General features: G+C 39.9%; 1 protein-coding gene across 1 annotated transcript in view; it reads right to left on the bottom strand.

Moving 5' to 3' along the window:
• The window catches only part of LOC128604279 (neurexin-2-like), a 302,809-nt gene that overhangs the window by 75,358 nt on the left and 210,065 nt on the right, over positions 1–17,386 (bottom strand). Inside the window, exon 11 of the mRNA XM_053619289.1 lies at positions 12,433–12,614. Within this exon, the coding sequence (XP_053475264.1) occupies positions 12,433–12,614 (182 nt within the window). The remainder of the gene's footprint in view (positions 1–12,432; positions 12,615–17,386) is intronic.

Raw genomic sequence — 17,386 nt, 5'->3', positions numbered from 1 at the left:
TGCATATTCAACAGCTTTTCAGGGATTAATAAAAGCAGTGGCAGGAATCTCCTACGCCACACCTCCACAGTAAATGTAATTGCAATAAAACACACTAGAGATTAAGCAAAGCGATCATTAACATAGCAGGTGGGCTGGAGGAGTGAAGCCAAAATTACATGTTGCGTCATTTTGATTGAAAAGGGTCACTAATCAATTAGGGACAATTTGGGTATTTGTTCTCAAAGAGCACAAGCTAAATTTTGGCATTGAATACTGAATATTTAATTCCTCCACCTTTTTGGGACCCCCTTTAGAGCACTTGCCACTATCTGGCTCTGCACGCCGTCGTACCCACGCTAACACTTCACAGAAACTGAGATTAAGCCCTCTCTTGGCCCCTTATCTCAGCGGGCACACATCGGAAATCCGAACACACTCCATGAGAGCGGCAGAAACTTCGTTTTAAATGTGCTTTGACCCGGCTTATTTCTCATTCCTAACGTTCAGAGGAGTATAATTGCCAAATTTAATGGCAGAGCTAGGTGGGAATGGGCGGATTGCTTTTGACCTTCCACTACCTGATCCGAATAAGGGTTTATAAATTGCTCATATAAAACTCTTCTTTCTGTCGTTCTCTCACTTCCTTTTAAGTCTGAAAGAAGGCTGCTTTTACCACTGTCATATTCACTTACATTACTGTCCAGCATGAGAAATATTCAATCATTTAATCAACTGGTTAAGAGAATTTAAGCTTCTACTGTCATTATATTACTGCAAGAGGTATCCATCATGATGTGCTCATTTTCAGCCGTTTCATCCTGAGTCGTATACAGCCCCACCATTAGCGCTCAGCTAATCAGTCCTTACAGGCTGATGCAGAATCCTTTAGCTCGTTAGAGTGGCCAGGCTATGAGGATAACCTTTAATCCTACCAAAAGCTTTGCACAAATCCAAATCTTAAATCGACATCTGTAATCAGACTTATTGGCACCAGCGAAATAAACCTCACTTGTACTTCATGCAGGAACTATGAGTTTGAATAACTGAACCTAGTGGAAGAATGAATAGGCTTCATGCATCAAGCTGTATCAAGCAGTAGCTCATTGCCAGTTCACATTAGTGAGTAGCATGCATTTAGACAAAACTGAGAAAACTGGATTTTCAGGAATACCATATTTCAGGGCTAAATGCTCCTGCAAATGATTTACGAATACACTGGTTTGTATCTGGCTTCATAATTGGGCTCCATTGTATGCATCTTTTACCTGGTACAGTTCTGTGGTGTGTGTTTTCCCTTTGTCCATGTGGGTTTCCTCCTCCATACCTCCCGATAATATGCTAGGAGTTGGAATGCGTGTTATAGCATATCCCTTATACCCACTGTTTCCAGGATAATCTCTAGATAATCTATGACCCTGGCCAGCATAAAGTGGTTACTGAATGATGAATTAATTCGATTCCATTCACTTTCTCAGGTGAAATAAAAGCACTAAAGTTAAAAAAAGAGGTCACCTAGGTTGTGCGATCCCAATGGTAAGCAATGGCACACATTACTACCGTCTATGTAGTAAATGGTCAGTAAATGATAAACCATGAACGTGCATCATGTGTGCAAATTTACTCTGGTTTCTGCATTTTAAAATTCAAACAAAGCAGCGTAGCCTGATCCCGTCGGTCTGGCTTAGCGTTGAAAACAGGGCCAGGGGAAAGCTAATTCCATTTGTTTTAATCAAATAGAAGCGACGCCTTTGCCAATAGCTCTGGGAAAGTTTCCAGCAAACACTCTTTCCTCCTGCTTAGATCCAGCACTCTGAGCTGTATGAAGATGTGAGCACCATAACTGCTTGCTAGCTGACTCTGAGTTTCAGGTAGTATATGCTGAGCCGAAGTTTGTAGCGGAAGCTTACACAGGATGACATTCTCAACTCCCTTGTCTGAGTCATTCATCCATCTGCCTCCGCCTAAAAGATCCTTTTAAGTCACTTTTTCTGCAGGCATAATCTATCCTGCTCTCTCTGGCTTTGTTAGATGGTACAGCAAAGGCTCAGACCCAAAATGTGTGTGTGTAAAGTCTGACTCAGCTTCAGCCCTCGAGTCAGACGGAGGGTAAGGGGCAAGCTGTTATTCTCTAGCTATTTGCAAAGTTTCAACTTTTAAAAGATGACGGATTTAGATTTAATGAGCAAAGTTTCAAGCGGTGTACTGATGCTGTACTTCCTGAGGATTACCTTCCATTCCTGGACCTGGACTCGGTTTCATTTCAACCACAGGCAGACCTTAACTACAAAGTCTGTTCTCATTTTCCATCCCTTATTTTCACAGGCTTTTTAAAGTACAGACGAGTGCTCTGTTGATTATTAGGTTCTACTCTGAAGACAATGTCCGTGTCCCAGATCCAGATAAAAACCAGGACAAACGGGTTCCCCAGTGGTGCAGGTTTGATCCTGATGATGCCACATCCATCCGTGACCAAAAATCCAAGAGAGTATAATTGGCCATTCTTTCTGTGTAGGTGGGATGGCGTTACTCTCTCCTCTGTCAATCACAAAGGCACTAGCCAATCATGGGTGCCTGTGAGCCCATGTATGCGGATGAGGGCCGTTAAGGCTTTTTTCCTTTGAATGTGTTCAGCTACTCTGTGATTTAACATAAGCAGTAGCGGTTGCATTTATTACACCCATGACTGTATTCCACATGCACCTTCTTAGTATCTGTCCAAATGGAGATCAAATCTAGGGGGCATTTCACTCTTAATAACCTGCCATGACTTCCACTGATAGACTGCATGAATCTACAATCTGGGCTTGAAAGAAAACAGCCCCAGCCTCACTTCTTCATACCATGAACATTGGTGGTGCTGTTGAGCTTGGTTCCACCAAAATCCAAAATAACCCACCTTAAAACATTTGTTAACAACAAATAATCTGGTGTCAATGCCAAAAATGAAACCTTGTAGCAATGTTTTTTGGTTTATTTTAGAAATGGGAGTACTTCAGTCAGGTTAATGGAAAATTTATGTAGCTGAAGAAACAAAAGTGTCTTAAAGTGCCCTTTTTACTCCATTTTACTTTATAACATCAGTATCAGTATATTTAATGCTATACTATAGGTGCCAAACGTTTCACCATGTTTCTCTAGTACAGCTATATGCCTTTAGCTGAGACAACAATATATTCCAATTTGTTTTTTTGTTGTTGTTGTTGTTATTTTTGTTTTTGAAAAAGGCATATCTGAGTTTGTGAGCGGTATGGAGTTGAGGAAGATCTCAGTGCTAACCAGTCCAGTGCAGAAAGGATGTTCTTTTCCTCCTTCTCCTTTCATTTTACTTAAGTGCTCTTGGTCCTGACTAGAAGATAGGAAAAGCTTTTTTTGGCTGCTAACAGAAAAAGGATGAATTTGAGCTCTCAGATCCTGACCAACAACAATGCCAGACTGGAAGAAACCCGTTTAAAATTACTGTGCTCAGAGTCAGTTTGTGTGAACGGGATTTAGAAAATAAGGGAGGGGGATTATGCAGATGGGTCCTAGCTAGTGTGTAGGAAGGGGCTTTGAGCTTTATGTGCTTTTACTAAAAAGTGAGGTAGTGTGACAGAGTGTGTATGTGTGTATTGGGCAAGGGTTGATGGGAGGATGCATCCCTGAGGCTCCTGTACTGCATAAATAGATTCTCGGTGTATAGAGGGCTTCTCTATGGACATCCGGAGGAAAGTTTAACATCTTGACTTCTTCTCTACAGTGGCTCTTTTCTCCTCCTGAAGTATGTCTCTGCTTTTCTATCTTTGTTCCTTTATTTCTCTTTTTAGTGTCCACCCTCCTCCAACAACAGTGCCATTTATCATTCTCTCAAATCTTCCAATCTTCCACCTAACCTAAGCAATTCCAAAGTATTTCATACAAGTCATGTTTACTATCCAATATATGCAAGACTTCATAACAGACTCCTGTTATGGAGTTACAAAGGTGATGATAGACAGCAGGATGGTCCTGTAAATTGTAAAGGGTTAAGGGAAAAGTACATTTTTTTTAATCCCATTTTTTCCCCAATTTGGTCATTTGGCATTTCATACCGAGTAGCTTTCTCCATGACACGGCGACCCTATCACGTGACAGCCACCAACCAGGGAGTGCAAAGGCTAGCACACTTCGTCCAAGATATAAAGGCAGCCACCAGATCTTTTTTTTCAAACTGCTGCTCATGCTACTGCAGCTGAACACACTCCTCATACACTCCCTTCCATAAGTACTGGAACGGCAAGCCCATTCTTTTGTTTTTTTTGCTATACACTGAAGACATTTGGGTTTGAGGTCAAAAGATGAATATAGACGACAGTTCAGAATTTCAGCATTCATTTCCTGATAGCTAGATGTGTTAAACAACTCAGAAGATGGCATCTTTGATGGCAGACAACCCACTTTTTAGTTCAGCAAAACTCTTGGACCTGATAATCTTAAAGTAAATTCATTTGGAATGGGGATGTTCTTTGGACACCATAATTCTAAAGGCATCAATGGAACCATAAATTGGAAAAAAGAAAGAAAAAGAAATACAATAATAAGCAGCTCGTGCTCTTGATGACAATACCCAGCAGATTTGTATTCTATTTTCAGTCAATATTATTTTTAGAACGCATATTTTTTTCTGTCTGTTAAAAGCTCAATTTGTGTAAATCTTCTCTGTGTACTCTCTTCTCACACCGTTTCCTCTTTTGCTTTATCTGTCTATATGTGTGTGACTGCGAAAACATGATGTATTTGTGTAAAGGCTATCGGTAACATCTGTCACTTGTCACACACTTATCTTTTCCCATGTGCGCCTTCGTACACGAGTGCTGCCAAACTCCTTCTAATTTACGACTGCACATACTCTGGATTTGGCATGACAGACTGGTACAGGCTGAATAATGTTTGTCTTATTGAGTGACCTGATAACCTGTGAAAGATTCAAACTGTACAGTGGCTTTGCAGGGACTCACTCTCTCGGGGCTACTCAGGCTTTCAGTCTTTTGATACCTCTGACAATGAAAGCCAATCAGCCAATCATCACCATTGCTTTTCACTGATATATAACCTCAATCTTTCAAATCAGTGAAAGAAGGCAGAAAGGGACACTGACAGATAAAGACTTACCCAAGTAGAGAGTAAGGAAGAGAAATGGACACAAGATATACAGAGGAAAGATGCAATTTAAGACAAAGGGAGAGGAAAAATAGGAAATAGAAAAGAGGAATAAATCCGATTTTACACGGTGTGATTTTGTGGTTTCAGCTGTATTTTAAAATTATTACTTGTCACAGTGTGTGATATGATCCTGATGGAATCCTACATTTTAAATCCTAATTCTATAACAGACTGTGTGATAATGTGTTCTTCATTGCAGATCTTCAAAAGATAGCTCTCTGATTAAAGAAAATGACCATGCTCTGCCTACATCACTCATAAACAGAAACATTCTTGAGGTAGTAAGGATGTTTTTCTATCCATTAGTATGTTTGGTTTATGTTTCGATATTGTAGTACTATATTTGTAGATGTCCCTTGAGTTTAATGTCATACTATACCACCCTCCTATTGGTGGCTTTTAGTCATAGCATTGGTCACACTCTTAGAATTTCATATATATATATATATATATATATATATATATATATATATATATATACACATCTATATATAAATTTTTGTCAGCTGTATTTGGTAGCAATGGCACTAAATTGACCAGCAGTGAGCACATCACATTATGCATTCTAAGACAACTGATCTTAACTTATAACCAAACAGTTATTTCATGATGTGTGATCTTTATCTGCAGCAGCAAAATCCAGTCGGCAATCGCACAGTGTAATGGCAACTTTGGAAACAACAGAAAACAAGACAGTGGGATCTGATCATTTCTGCTAATTACTAGCCACCAATCACAATAGAATTTCATAATTCATTCACTCAGGATCGTGGTGGATCTGGAGCCTATCACATGAGGAACATTGGGCATGAGGTGTAGACACACCTTGAATGGGATGCCAGCCCATCTGAATTTGATATTTTCTTTCCTTAAGAAGCCAGCTATCAAGCATTAGGTGTTGACCGGACCAATGAGTATTCCTTCCAAAATGCGGACGATCCATTATCAGCTGCTTTAGTTTTGAGAATAACAAGCCAAAAGGCCAGTGTGACCATTCTCCCACAAGTCAGACTTTCGAAAAAAGAGGCCATTTGACAGCCATATACTTCCTTTAGGCTGTCTGTAAATCCTGTTTACTCACTATTAACTATTTTATGTTCTTTAATGTCTGCCAATGAGAGTGTTATGCACTGTCAATCAATTTGACAACACAGCAACCCCAGTGAACTGGCACTCCTGGGTGTGCAATCTCACAGTAGAGAGCTTGAACACGTAGTGAATGAACCAATAGGAGTAGCTCTAGCACAAATTTCAGCCACTCATTCACAAGAATGGACAAGATTGTGTTAGCAGTTGCTGCCATGAACCTTTTTCAATTCAGTGACTTCAGCTTGCTTCTAAAATCTGGAATGGAAGTATGGATAGCCAATCAACCCAATTAAGCTAGTAAAGCTTTGAATACTCTGTGCGCCATTGTAAGTTTTGTAATAAAGGTAAGTAATATAGTAAAAAGACCAAAAAAAAAAAGAAAACCTGGTGGGTGCTAAGGATCAAGTTGAGAAACACTGCTTTAAAGCATTGTGTGTCAAAGAGCGGAGCATGTCTGCCAATCAGACTGTTATGTACCATCAATCAATTTGACGCCGCAGCAACCCCATTGAACTGGTGCTCCTGAGGGTGCAGTCTTACAGCTGAGAACTTCAACATATGATCTATGAGCCAATGGGAGAATTTCAGTTACAATGTTCAGCCAGTCATTCACAGGAACTGACAAGATGATGTTAGTAAGCATTGCTAGACATTAACAATGCCACAGCAGGAAAGTCAGGAAATAAGCGATACAGCATGATTAAGAGAAAGAAGCATGTCTTCTTAGCTGTAAATATTCTTAATGTGTTTCATGCCAAAAGAATATAAATGGAACAGAGTGAATAATTATACTAAACGCATGGTGGCATGTGCACAAGACTGAGGATGTTTCTAGAGCATATCTAGACAAATGTGTGTAAACACACACTCTGTTGTAATAAATAACCACGTGTCCAGGAGCAATGGGCCTGGCTGGGGCAGGAACTGGTGGTTGAAACCATCTATCTCGCAACGACAGTGTTCTGCTCTGAAGAAGCTGGGCTATTTATGCAGAATAGAGCCACTAAATTACAGAGGAGGAGAGATGATCCACTAACACCAACTGACACCACAAACTGCTCTACATAGAAGGAAAAGTGGAAAAGCACCAACTCTTCGTTCACCTTTTCATCAGTGTCATAATTTTTTAACATTTCCCCTCACGACAGGGAAATTTATGTCTATCTGGAGCAATATAAGAGTTGGTGAGAAAGTGTGCTTTGTAGGCACTCATTGTAGCTCTGACAGGCCTGGCAAATTGCCTCTTAGCTCAAACAGCTGGGCCTTCAAGCACAATGAAGACATTTTAGTGCCATTCAGACAAGCAGAGCTTTACCAAGGCTCTTCCAAAGCTGCTGCTTAATGACCAGCCAATTTTTCTTTTGTTAGACATAAACCTTGCTGTCATCTCAGCAATTTGGCCGTCCTTGAATGGATGAAGAAAGGAACGGCCACAATGCTCTTGCTACATTACTAGATGCCATAATTAAAAAAATTCTACATGTTTTTTAAATATCAAATGAAACCTGAAATGAAAGAATCAAATGAAAAAAAAAAAAAAAACAACAACTGAAAAAACTGTTGATGCCTTTGATGCCTGACAACTGGTCCCACAGTCTTGATTTCCTGCAGGACATCAAAGCACCTCAAGAGTGGATAAGCATGAGCAAGAATCCAGTTGGTTTGGACTGACTTGAACAATTGGACACTGACGGCTGAAGGCAGCTTTTGAGTACTCAATGAAATTGTCTTGTAATGGATTTGAGCATGCTGGTATTAGCAGGCTAAGCAGTCATGGAGAGCTAGCCAATCATGTTATGTAAGATTTGAGCAGTAGCACATGATGCTGGCATGCATTTTGGGGACTATGACATGAATGCTCAACCATAAACTATGGGTAATTTGGACATTATGGGAACATTTGGTCAGTCTTCATGAAGAAAGGTTCTCTTTTTTTGGTTAATATTAGAGTTAAGGTTGTAGTCTTATGGGTTGATCCCACATGATTCATCACCATGTCAAGATCTTGTCATCTCCCTGGACAACTCTCTGATCCCATCTTCGGTAGGAAATATGGCTAGGAACCACCCACATTCATAAGTAATTTAACTAACATTGAACACGGCCAAGCACATTTACTTGCCACTAACCTTTTCAGACAAAATCAAACAACTTTTAAAGACATGATGCAGTGAACTCTTCTCAAACAAGTGACTAGATCTTGCTCTGAAAAGATTGTGCCACTGTGTTGAACAGTGTAGATACCCTATCAGATTCCAGCCTTCAAGATGCTGAAGTTTGTGGCCAGCAAAATGTACAAAATGTACAGTATAACATAATCTGAAACTGCTGAAACTAAGGTTAGGGTTAATGAGGTCGAAATAACAATTAAGTTTAGGGTTAAGATGGTTAAGCTAATGTTTACCATTATTTAGCTACAGCTACGGATGTCAATAGAAATACCCCATAAATATAGTAATACAATAGTGTATGTATGTGTGTGTGTGTGAGGGATGAAGTAGAAAAGAGTGTCCTGAGGCATGAGAGGGCCTCCTTTGAAGCAGCAGAGAGAAATTAATTACTCTGGCCCTCCATTCCAGATAGAGAAAACATTAATCAATAAGCCTGTTGTGGCCACCTGCTGGCCCCTACACACCAGCGCCTCTGATCAAAGGGTATTTATCAGAGCAAAAAAAAAAGAAAAAATACACATTACCTTTTACACACACACACACACACATCTATTACGGGGATAAATCAGTTTCCTCATGGCAGCTTTATCTGTGGCGCTATCAGGCTTTATCTAAGAAGCAACTTATCTCAGCGAGTGTGTTGATCTGAAGGCCTCATCTCACCCTCACTGCTACTGCATGTCTAATCACATTTCTATATGCTTAATTAATCTGGCAGTGTACAAATGCAAGCCGGAAATCCAGCTTCAAGCATGCATCAAGCCGAATAAAGCTGAAGGAGATAAGCTTAAGAAAAGACAGTGTGGAAAGCAGAAAAGAAGGACCCATTTTACACTGAAATGAACCAGTGCTGGTGTTGGTTCATACAACTAGCATACAGTTTTGAGATGGTACCATTTGAAAGAAACAGCATCTAATCCAAAGCAGCCATGCCCAAGCACCCAACAGTGGAGCTTTGGTAATTCTGAGATTTGAATTTTTCAGATTTGGCGAGCCAGCCAGGAAGGCAGTAATCTCGAGGAGTGGGATGGAGTGGACTGCTCCCAACAAATTTGAAGGGTCTGTAATTAAAGCAGCTTAGATTGTTTTAATGCTCTGCACTGTTCAGTCAGTTATGGCAGAGAGCATTACAAAGTGCAAATGAATGAGAGATAGAATTGGGAAAAGAGAGAGACAGATGGGGTGAGAAAGACTGTGTGATACAGAGAGCTGTCAGGGAGGATAGAGAGGATTGACAGAGGTGGGATGAGTGCTTAATAAAACGGTATATTATGCAGGGGCTGGTGGTGGAGAGAATGGCTGCTGTGTGCTTTCTGTGACACACCATTATCATCATCTTCATCTGTCTTCTTCTGTGTTAACATTATGACGGTAGATGGAAGATGGCAAACTAGAAGTTCAGTGACTTGGAGTACAGCAGTGATGAAAACATTCAAGACAGCATATTGCAATACTCAGTGGAACTTTCCACCAAGAGTTCAAATTCTTGTAGCAATAGAATGAAGCAGATATTGATTTTTGGGGAAACATAGATGCTGAGCAGCTTCTATTTTCTCACACTGGTGACCTACAATAAACCAAAAACTAGTGGAACTTTAGATCTGGAAACTATCTTGGGAACCCTGGGCATGTGATGGGAATATATCCTGGATGGGATGCCATGGCAGGGTACAATGCAGACGTTCACACATAGGGGCAAGTTTTTGGGAGATGTAAGGAAAATCGAGAACCTGGAGGAAAGCTACAGGAAAAACATGTGAAACTCCATACAGAAAATAACCCAAGCTCAGGCACTGACCTTGGAGCTTTGAGGAGGCGACGCTATTAACTGCACCACCCTGCCACCTGGAAGGTTCTACATAACAGTCTCAAAGTTTACTTGTAATATTGCCAAGTACTGTAGAACCTCTTTAGGAACCTAAGAAACCCCAACTATCCAAAGAACTGACAAGGAACCCATTCTAGGTGCTATATGAGAAAGATATTATGACTGTCAAAGCTCTTCTTTAGCCATCATCCAATTATGGTAGACTTAGAAAATGGCACTCCAACCATAGCAACATTTATATGGCTCTATGCTGCTATTGAATCCCTTTCTTTCCCCATTGCTTGTCCTCTTAGCCAGACCTTGGTCTGTTTAGACTGTAAGCTGCTGCGAGCAATGGCAAGATGTTTAACCCTCACTCTCTCACTCTGACCCAGAGATAGAGCTTTCCTAATATCCTCACAGATGCCTCAGAGCACTCAGAGAGCAACATATGCTCTTATTGAAGAGTGTATAGTGCAAGCTAGTTCTTTGCTTGCTTTTTATAATGATTTTGCACATGCTATGGATAATTCAGACTTAATCACTGAACGAAAGTCTTCTCCTGAAATAAATTCCCACTGTGGGAAGGAGAGAAGGGAAGGAGAGAAGGTCAACTGGCATCTGCAGATGCCATCAATATATAGTTAAAGACCCACAAGTGTTTTAATTACCTATTGCAATACCTGCCAGATAAAAACAGACTCGCAGCATGCAAAAGCAGATGGTGTTTGACTGAGAGTGTAGGAGGCTTCCACTACAGCCAGCAGGAAAATCAATATTCTGTTACTTTCCACCATTCCTCTCTTCATATTTGGACCTATAGCTCTGTCTTCTCTTCAGTCTCAATGGAATATTCTAAATTGCTCAATAGAATATTCAAATCATAATGAAGAAGGTCATGAACACTTACTCATTATTTCCTTTCATGTCTCTTTTTCCATTCTCATATGGTTTCTGACCCGAGAGCCATAGAACTGTTTTAGCATACAAAATATTGTGAGCAATAACTCAACCTTTTCTCTATTCCCTATTCTTTTCGAAACATTTGCACCTCTAAACCTAACTCAGAAGCCAGATAATGATGAATGACAAGAGGTCTTCCCAACATCAGCCCCTGATAATCATTGACTGTTTTCATCTCATTTACTTGCATTTGGTTATTTATGGAGCTCCAGAAAGGCATCTTCACTCTTCCTCTTCTGTTACAAGAGGAAAATGATGGTCATTCACAAAAGCAGTCCTGAATGCAGGCACAATCTAGTCTGTCCTTGAGTAGTGATCTTATTGTTTGGCTTATCCCAAGCCATCTGCATTGTAAGGCTACTGTTGTTAGGCCTATGTAGGTCAACCTTGTGAAAAATGGAGGGTGGAGTGGTTACTACCAACCACAAGAACATATGATTTCAAATAGAAGCCAACTTTCAGTGCTTGCTGAAAGGGTACAATAACTATACTTATCAATACTTGACACAATGAAACAATGGTCTTGATCCAGTGAACATACTTTGTGTCAAGTTACTGCAAAGCTAGTATAAACACAGTCTTAGAGGCAACAATGCACATTGGTTTTACACTGATATCTGTTTTAAGTGAACCCCAATTTTGATGGTTTAAGGACAGACAAGATAGCAAGCCAGCAAAGCAAAATGTAGATACATGTAACTGTCTACTTTTGAGTTGTTAAGGCTGTGATATTTTACAGTATTTTTGTACATGTGGCTTATTTGGTCAGACTTGCTCAGCTAGACAGCAGAAGAAAGCAGCCCAATGGGATGTTTCGTTATGGTGTTCAGTTGGCTGTGAGATCAACCACACAGACAAACCATTTACTTTTGCATTGGGTAGAACACAGCAACTTCTACTCTCTCAAGGTATAGGGTGCTGTTTTTACCAGCATGCCCTCAGGTCAGCTTTTGCCAATATCTGGAGGCACAGGATGGAGGCATGCTGAAGTGCTTTAAGCTGTAGTAAAGGCAAATAGTGACAGCTGTCAAGTAGTCAGCAGATGGCCAAGAAAAGCAAGTGGGGCCTGGGATTGATCAAAACCCAAAGGACATTGTCTGTATTTTCACCAAAGCTAGCTCTGTCTCAATAAAATTTCCAGCTATTTTTGCAGGCTATACTCCATCATCTTATCATACGCCAAGGTTTTGCAACACCACTCGAGCTGACCCCATCCCCATGCCACAGAGTTTAGGCACTTACTATGTGAAGCTCTAGGTAGTCTCCCAGTCCTTTGGCGCTCTCCACCCGTAGCAGCACGGCTTCTTTAAGTTGTGTGCTAAAGCCTACAGCCAGTCGGTCTGCCCGTGTACTAGGCCTGTCATTGGGAGGCCATGTGTAGGTGATGAGGGCTCCTCCACGGCCAAAGATGTAGGTAGTCCCAGCTGCAGACAGAAATAGAGAGTGATGGAGGTGAGAAGAGAGTGAAAGAAGAGCAAGGTAGAGTGTGAAAGAACAAGAAAGAAGAAAACATGAACAGTTAATATACCAGTAATATCCCAAGCCATGCTACTCTTTGAGTACTTCTAAATCATGAAATCAAAGGAAATTGCAGAAGCCACAGGGCTTGCTTCCAGGCGGTCTTTTCTATGGACTAGAAACTTGGGGACTGCTTGTGACTCTGAAGTGTGTGTAGGTTTAATGTGCTCAGACTGGCTAGCACGCTAGTAATGAATAGTTGGGCACAGTATGTGCATCACAGAGTCTGCTTGTACCTGTTCTTTTTTGAGTACTCGAAGGCAAAGTGCATTGACACAGATGTTAATATGGGAAGCTGACTCAGTGTACCATTGATTTCACCATCTGGACACAATACTGTCACAGTATGTGACTAACAAGCTCTACCACTGACTGCTTTCGGCAGTAAGTTTGGGCAAAAAAAAAAGAGTCCTATTTTCTGTAATTCATAGAGAGCTACACACCTTATACTCTATTATAGCAAGAATTAAGAAATATAAATCATATGTAAGGAATAAAATATGAAAGGGTCTGATGGTAGATGAAAATATCAATGTGGTGGAGTGGTAGGATGCTGATGTTATTATATTTCATTAACGGCACATCCCAAAATGATTTACTCTTCTGATTCCACAGCAATTTGCCAATAATTGCAATTTGTAATTTATTACTGAAAGACATGTTGTGCCTATACGGTTAAGTTTAATGCTGTCAAACATCCACAAGTTAGTTTCTGTTGGGACTAACATTATAGCAGCTGTAAACACTCATTTCCTAACCAGGTTCTTTTTTTTCCCACTCAATCTTGAAGTAATATTACCAAGGAACTGAAAAGTGAGAAGTTGGCTGTTCTGAAGACTCTCCCATCATGATAAACTTGCTCCCCATTACAAATAGCTGACATCTGAGACTCCTTCCATAAATTAATAATCATATAGATCATCAGCACTTGTAGTCTAAACAATCACTAGGGCTATGAGGATAACTGTATTCATTTTGCCAATAATTAAAGTCCAGTCTTTAAAGTCTAAAGCAGAGGTTGTAGAAAATATTTTTCGTAAGGTTGACTTCCCGTAGCAGTTAAAATCTAAAGAAGAAACGTTGGACACCAAATATTATTTAGATTGGTGTATGAATTGTGGTTGAGGGAAAATTCCAGAGCATATCCCCAGAAAGAGTGCAAGACAGGAATACACCGTAGATGTGAAACACACACATTCACATACTCTGCCAGGTCATGTCATTTCAGCCAAGGTGTAGCCTGTGTTTGGAAAGTAACTGAGACTATATGGCAAAGATTTTGGATTTTTTAAAGCTGTTGTTTATCCATCTTTTGGAAATCATTTCAGCTGCACTTGGTTGATCACAGTGTCACATAAAACCTCTCATGGTTCAAATGCCTTGCATAGACTTAGCATCAAGACTCTGTTTGTATTCATCCATCCCATGTACCCTGTCTTCACTTGTCTGCCTCTCCCTGGGGTCTAAATTGCTTTCCAACTTGCTTTGCTGCCACTCCTCATCCACCGTCTCTGTGCGTTTTCTCTGCTAATTATCACAGTAGCGCCAGAAAGAAAACTGGAACTGGAAGGAACAGACAGAAAAGGTGTTTTGTAAAAGGAGAACTGTTTGGCAGACCCAAAAGGTAGGCAATGATTTCAAGAGCTGTAACATGGCTGACTTTAAAGGGAATCCAAAATGGGGTTCAGGCTCTCTTTATTTCTCCTCTCGCTCTCTGTGCTAACCTTCTGAAGCTATTTTTTTTTCTCATTTCTGCAGAAATAGGATGCATGAGTAAAATGAAATAAGAGCCAAGAGCTTTTGGAGTACCAAGATGAACTGATGCATGTCAGAGACACTTCTTACATACAATGAATATAAATACTGACTGATATTCAGAGCATGCACCCATTAACACACCGGCTGCAATATTCATTTGGCCATACTACTCTGTGCACATGGTACATACATACATAAAAATTTGATTAAAGGAGGAATGGGTAATGTTTAATCAAATGACATAAAACATTTGAGACTATAGTACAATACTCAAAGTTTATCCACAAGGCAAAGAGGTCTTTACTTTTGTAAAAATTGGATGCACTGTTCGTACTAAATACTTACACCAAGGTTAACATTTTAGTCTACATAAACATGAAATGACCTTGATTTCGAATAGCATATATATATTATTATTATTTAATGGAGAAATAGTCATGCATCAAACCTCTGCATGGTTTGCATGTTGCCATGCAAGCTAGCTAGCTATCTTGGCTAATGTTAGTTAATAAATCATGTTAATTACAGGTAGGTTTGATTACTGAGCATGTGGTAATGTAAACTATATATATATATATATATATATATATATATATATATATATATATATATATATATATATATAAGAGGCTCAGATACTGAAATCGCACTCTTTTGACCTGCAAGCTAGTTTACATGTAGTAAGCTAGCTGTCTAGCTAAAGTTAGTGAACAAATCCGCTACTGCTGAATAAATCACTGAGCATTTTGCAATGTAAATTCGAGACTCAGATACTGAAATCACACTAGCATTAACCACTAACAAATGTGAGCTAGTTTACAGGCAGTAAGCTAGCTGTCTAGCAAAGTTAGCTAAAGTTAGTGACCAAATCTGGTTAGTTACGGTATATTTACTCATGTTTTACTGCTGTTAAATAAATCGCTGCGCATATGGTAATGAAAATCGAGACCGTAAATGACAAAATGCGAGCTAGTTTACAGGCTATAAGCTAGCCTTTGAGCAAAGGTAGCTACTGTAAATCCACACAGGACATTTTTAGTAGTTTCATGTGAAGGAAATTACTGCATACTGCTATTTGAATAAAAATAAATACCAAAACAAATGTTGAGGAATTCATTAGGAAGAAGTCAGAAGTGATATTTACACCATGTTTGCTTCACCAGAGCCTTCAATCAGTCACAACATGTTTGTTGACTGAACTTTGCTTCTTTAGCTTTGCATAGGACCTTCAGGGTTAATGTAGCTAACAAGTAATGGATGATAACAGCTACCTCTTGGACAAAAGGAGAGCTGAAAACAGTCATTAAAGCTATAGACTTGCAATAAAGTGATGTGTGTGTGTGTGTGTGTGTGTGTGTGTGTGTTTCTCTCTGCCTTGGAAACATAGAATTGAGTGAAACAATTCTCTCAGTCCGTAGCTGCTTCTAATTAGTGTTACTGAAGGCCGATGCTGTGGTGGATTGGTGCTAAATAAAGACACACACACACACACACACACACACACACACACCTCATCCTGCACCTGAGAATAGAGAGGTAGAACATCCAGACCCAATTAAAGCTCTTTCTTGCCACACATACACCACATGCTCCCAGCCAAAAGACATAAACACCCTGCCCCCCCCACACACACATGCAGATGCTAAGTCAAGCACACACACTTCACCCCCCCATCCATCCGCCCGTCCGTACATACACGCATATATACATACTCTTCTCTTCTGCTCCTCAAATGCATTTCTTCCTTGCACTGCAATGTCACACCACCGTAGTGCTAGCTATTTGATTTGATTGGCTACTTTTTCCCCTTCTTCTCTGTTGCTTTCTGTAAATATATCTGTGATGACACGGCAAGACACGCCAACAGAACCTGTCAGAGATGTGAAGGAATGTCAAACAGCACTTTGCTTTAGGATCTAAGGTGAGATAGTAGCATGATCAGCAGCAGCCATCAATCAGAGTTGATGTATATTTTAATATACAACACCATACTTGGATTCAAGTCTCAGAAAACAGTGACATTATTTGAAAAAAGCTGTGGAAAATATCCTGATGCTTCTGTTACAAGCAGACCCAGCAGTCAGGAGATTTTGTTATTTTAATTAAAAGATAATGAAACGAATAAATAGAATAATAAAAAAATAACACCTGCCACCTCTTCCTCACACAGCTGTGGTTAACCAAGATGCTATTCTCCATGGAGACAGATGGTGTGATGAAAAAGAAGGAGTGAGACAAGTGGTGTTAAGTAACTGTATGGGGAAAAAAAAACATGTAGCTGCTTGCTGTTTATTAATTTCGCAGCATGCACTGTCTGCTGATGACATGACGATTGCTGGGAACGTGTCCCCGTGAGTGAATTACCTACGCTTATGCCAGCCCATAATATCACACGCGACATGACATTTGAACAGCCCGGAAAACCCGCTGAAAGAAACAGATATTTCATGAGATAGTCATAAAGAGGCATTTTATTATTTCATCACTACCAGAACAATTTATTTATTGAGTGTTTAATCGCTGTTTCCCGAGAGCTCATAAACTCTCATATCCGATTTAACTCTCATATGCTCCTCTGGTGTTCTGGTTTCTGCCTGTATGAATCAGACGTCTAATCTACAATCAGGCTGCCTGTCGTCTTATTATTACTGAATTCATCAGATAAAAGATTTCCGATCTGCGTTCTTTTTTCTAAAGATTAAATGGTTCATAGAAGTGTAGATGTGGATTTATTACTGAACTTTCGCTTTATCAGTCAGCTTAACAGATCATAGGGAAAACCCATAGGAATCTGGAAGACAAAATGATAGTAATAATGTGGTAATGTACAGTGATAGCAGTAATGGAGGTGAGGGTGACTTAGTGATTCTAAGCGTAGCTGATTGATCCTATTCCGCTTGTAAATATTTTTTATTACACA

The sequence above is a fragment of the Ictalurus furcatus genome, chromosome 29 (assembly GCF_023375685.1).
Source record: "Ictalurus furcatus strain D&B chromosome 29, Billie_1.0, whole genome shotgun sequence".
Classification (NCBI taxonomy): domain Eukaryota; kingdom Metazoa; phylum Chordata; class Actinopteri; order Siluriformes; family Ictaluridae; genus Ictalurus; species Ictalurus furcatus.
Note: the sequence above shows the minus strand (reverse complement) of the source record. Positions and strands in the feature narration are given on the sequence as shown.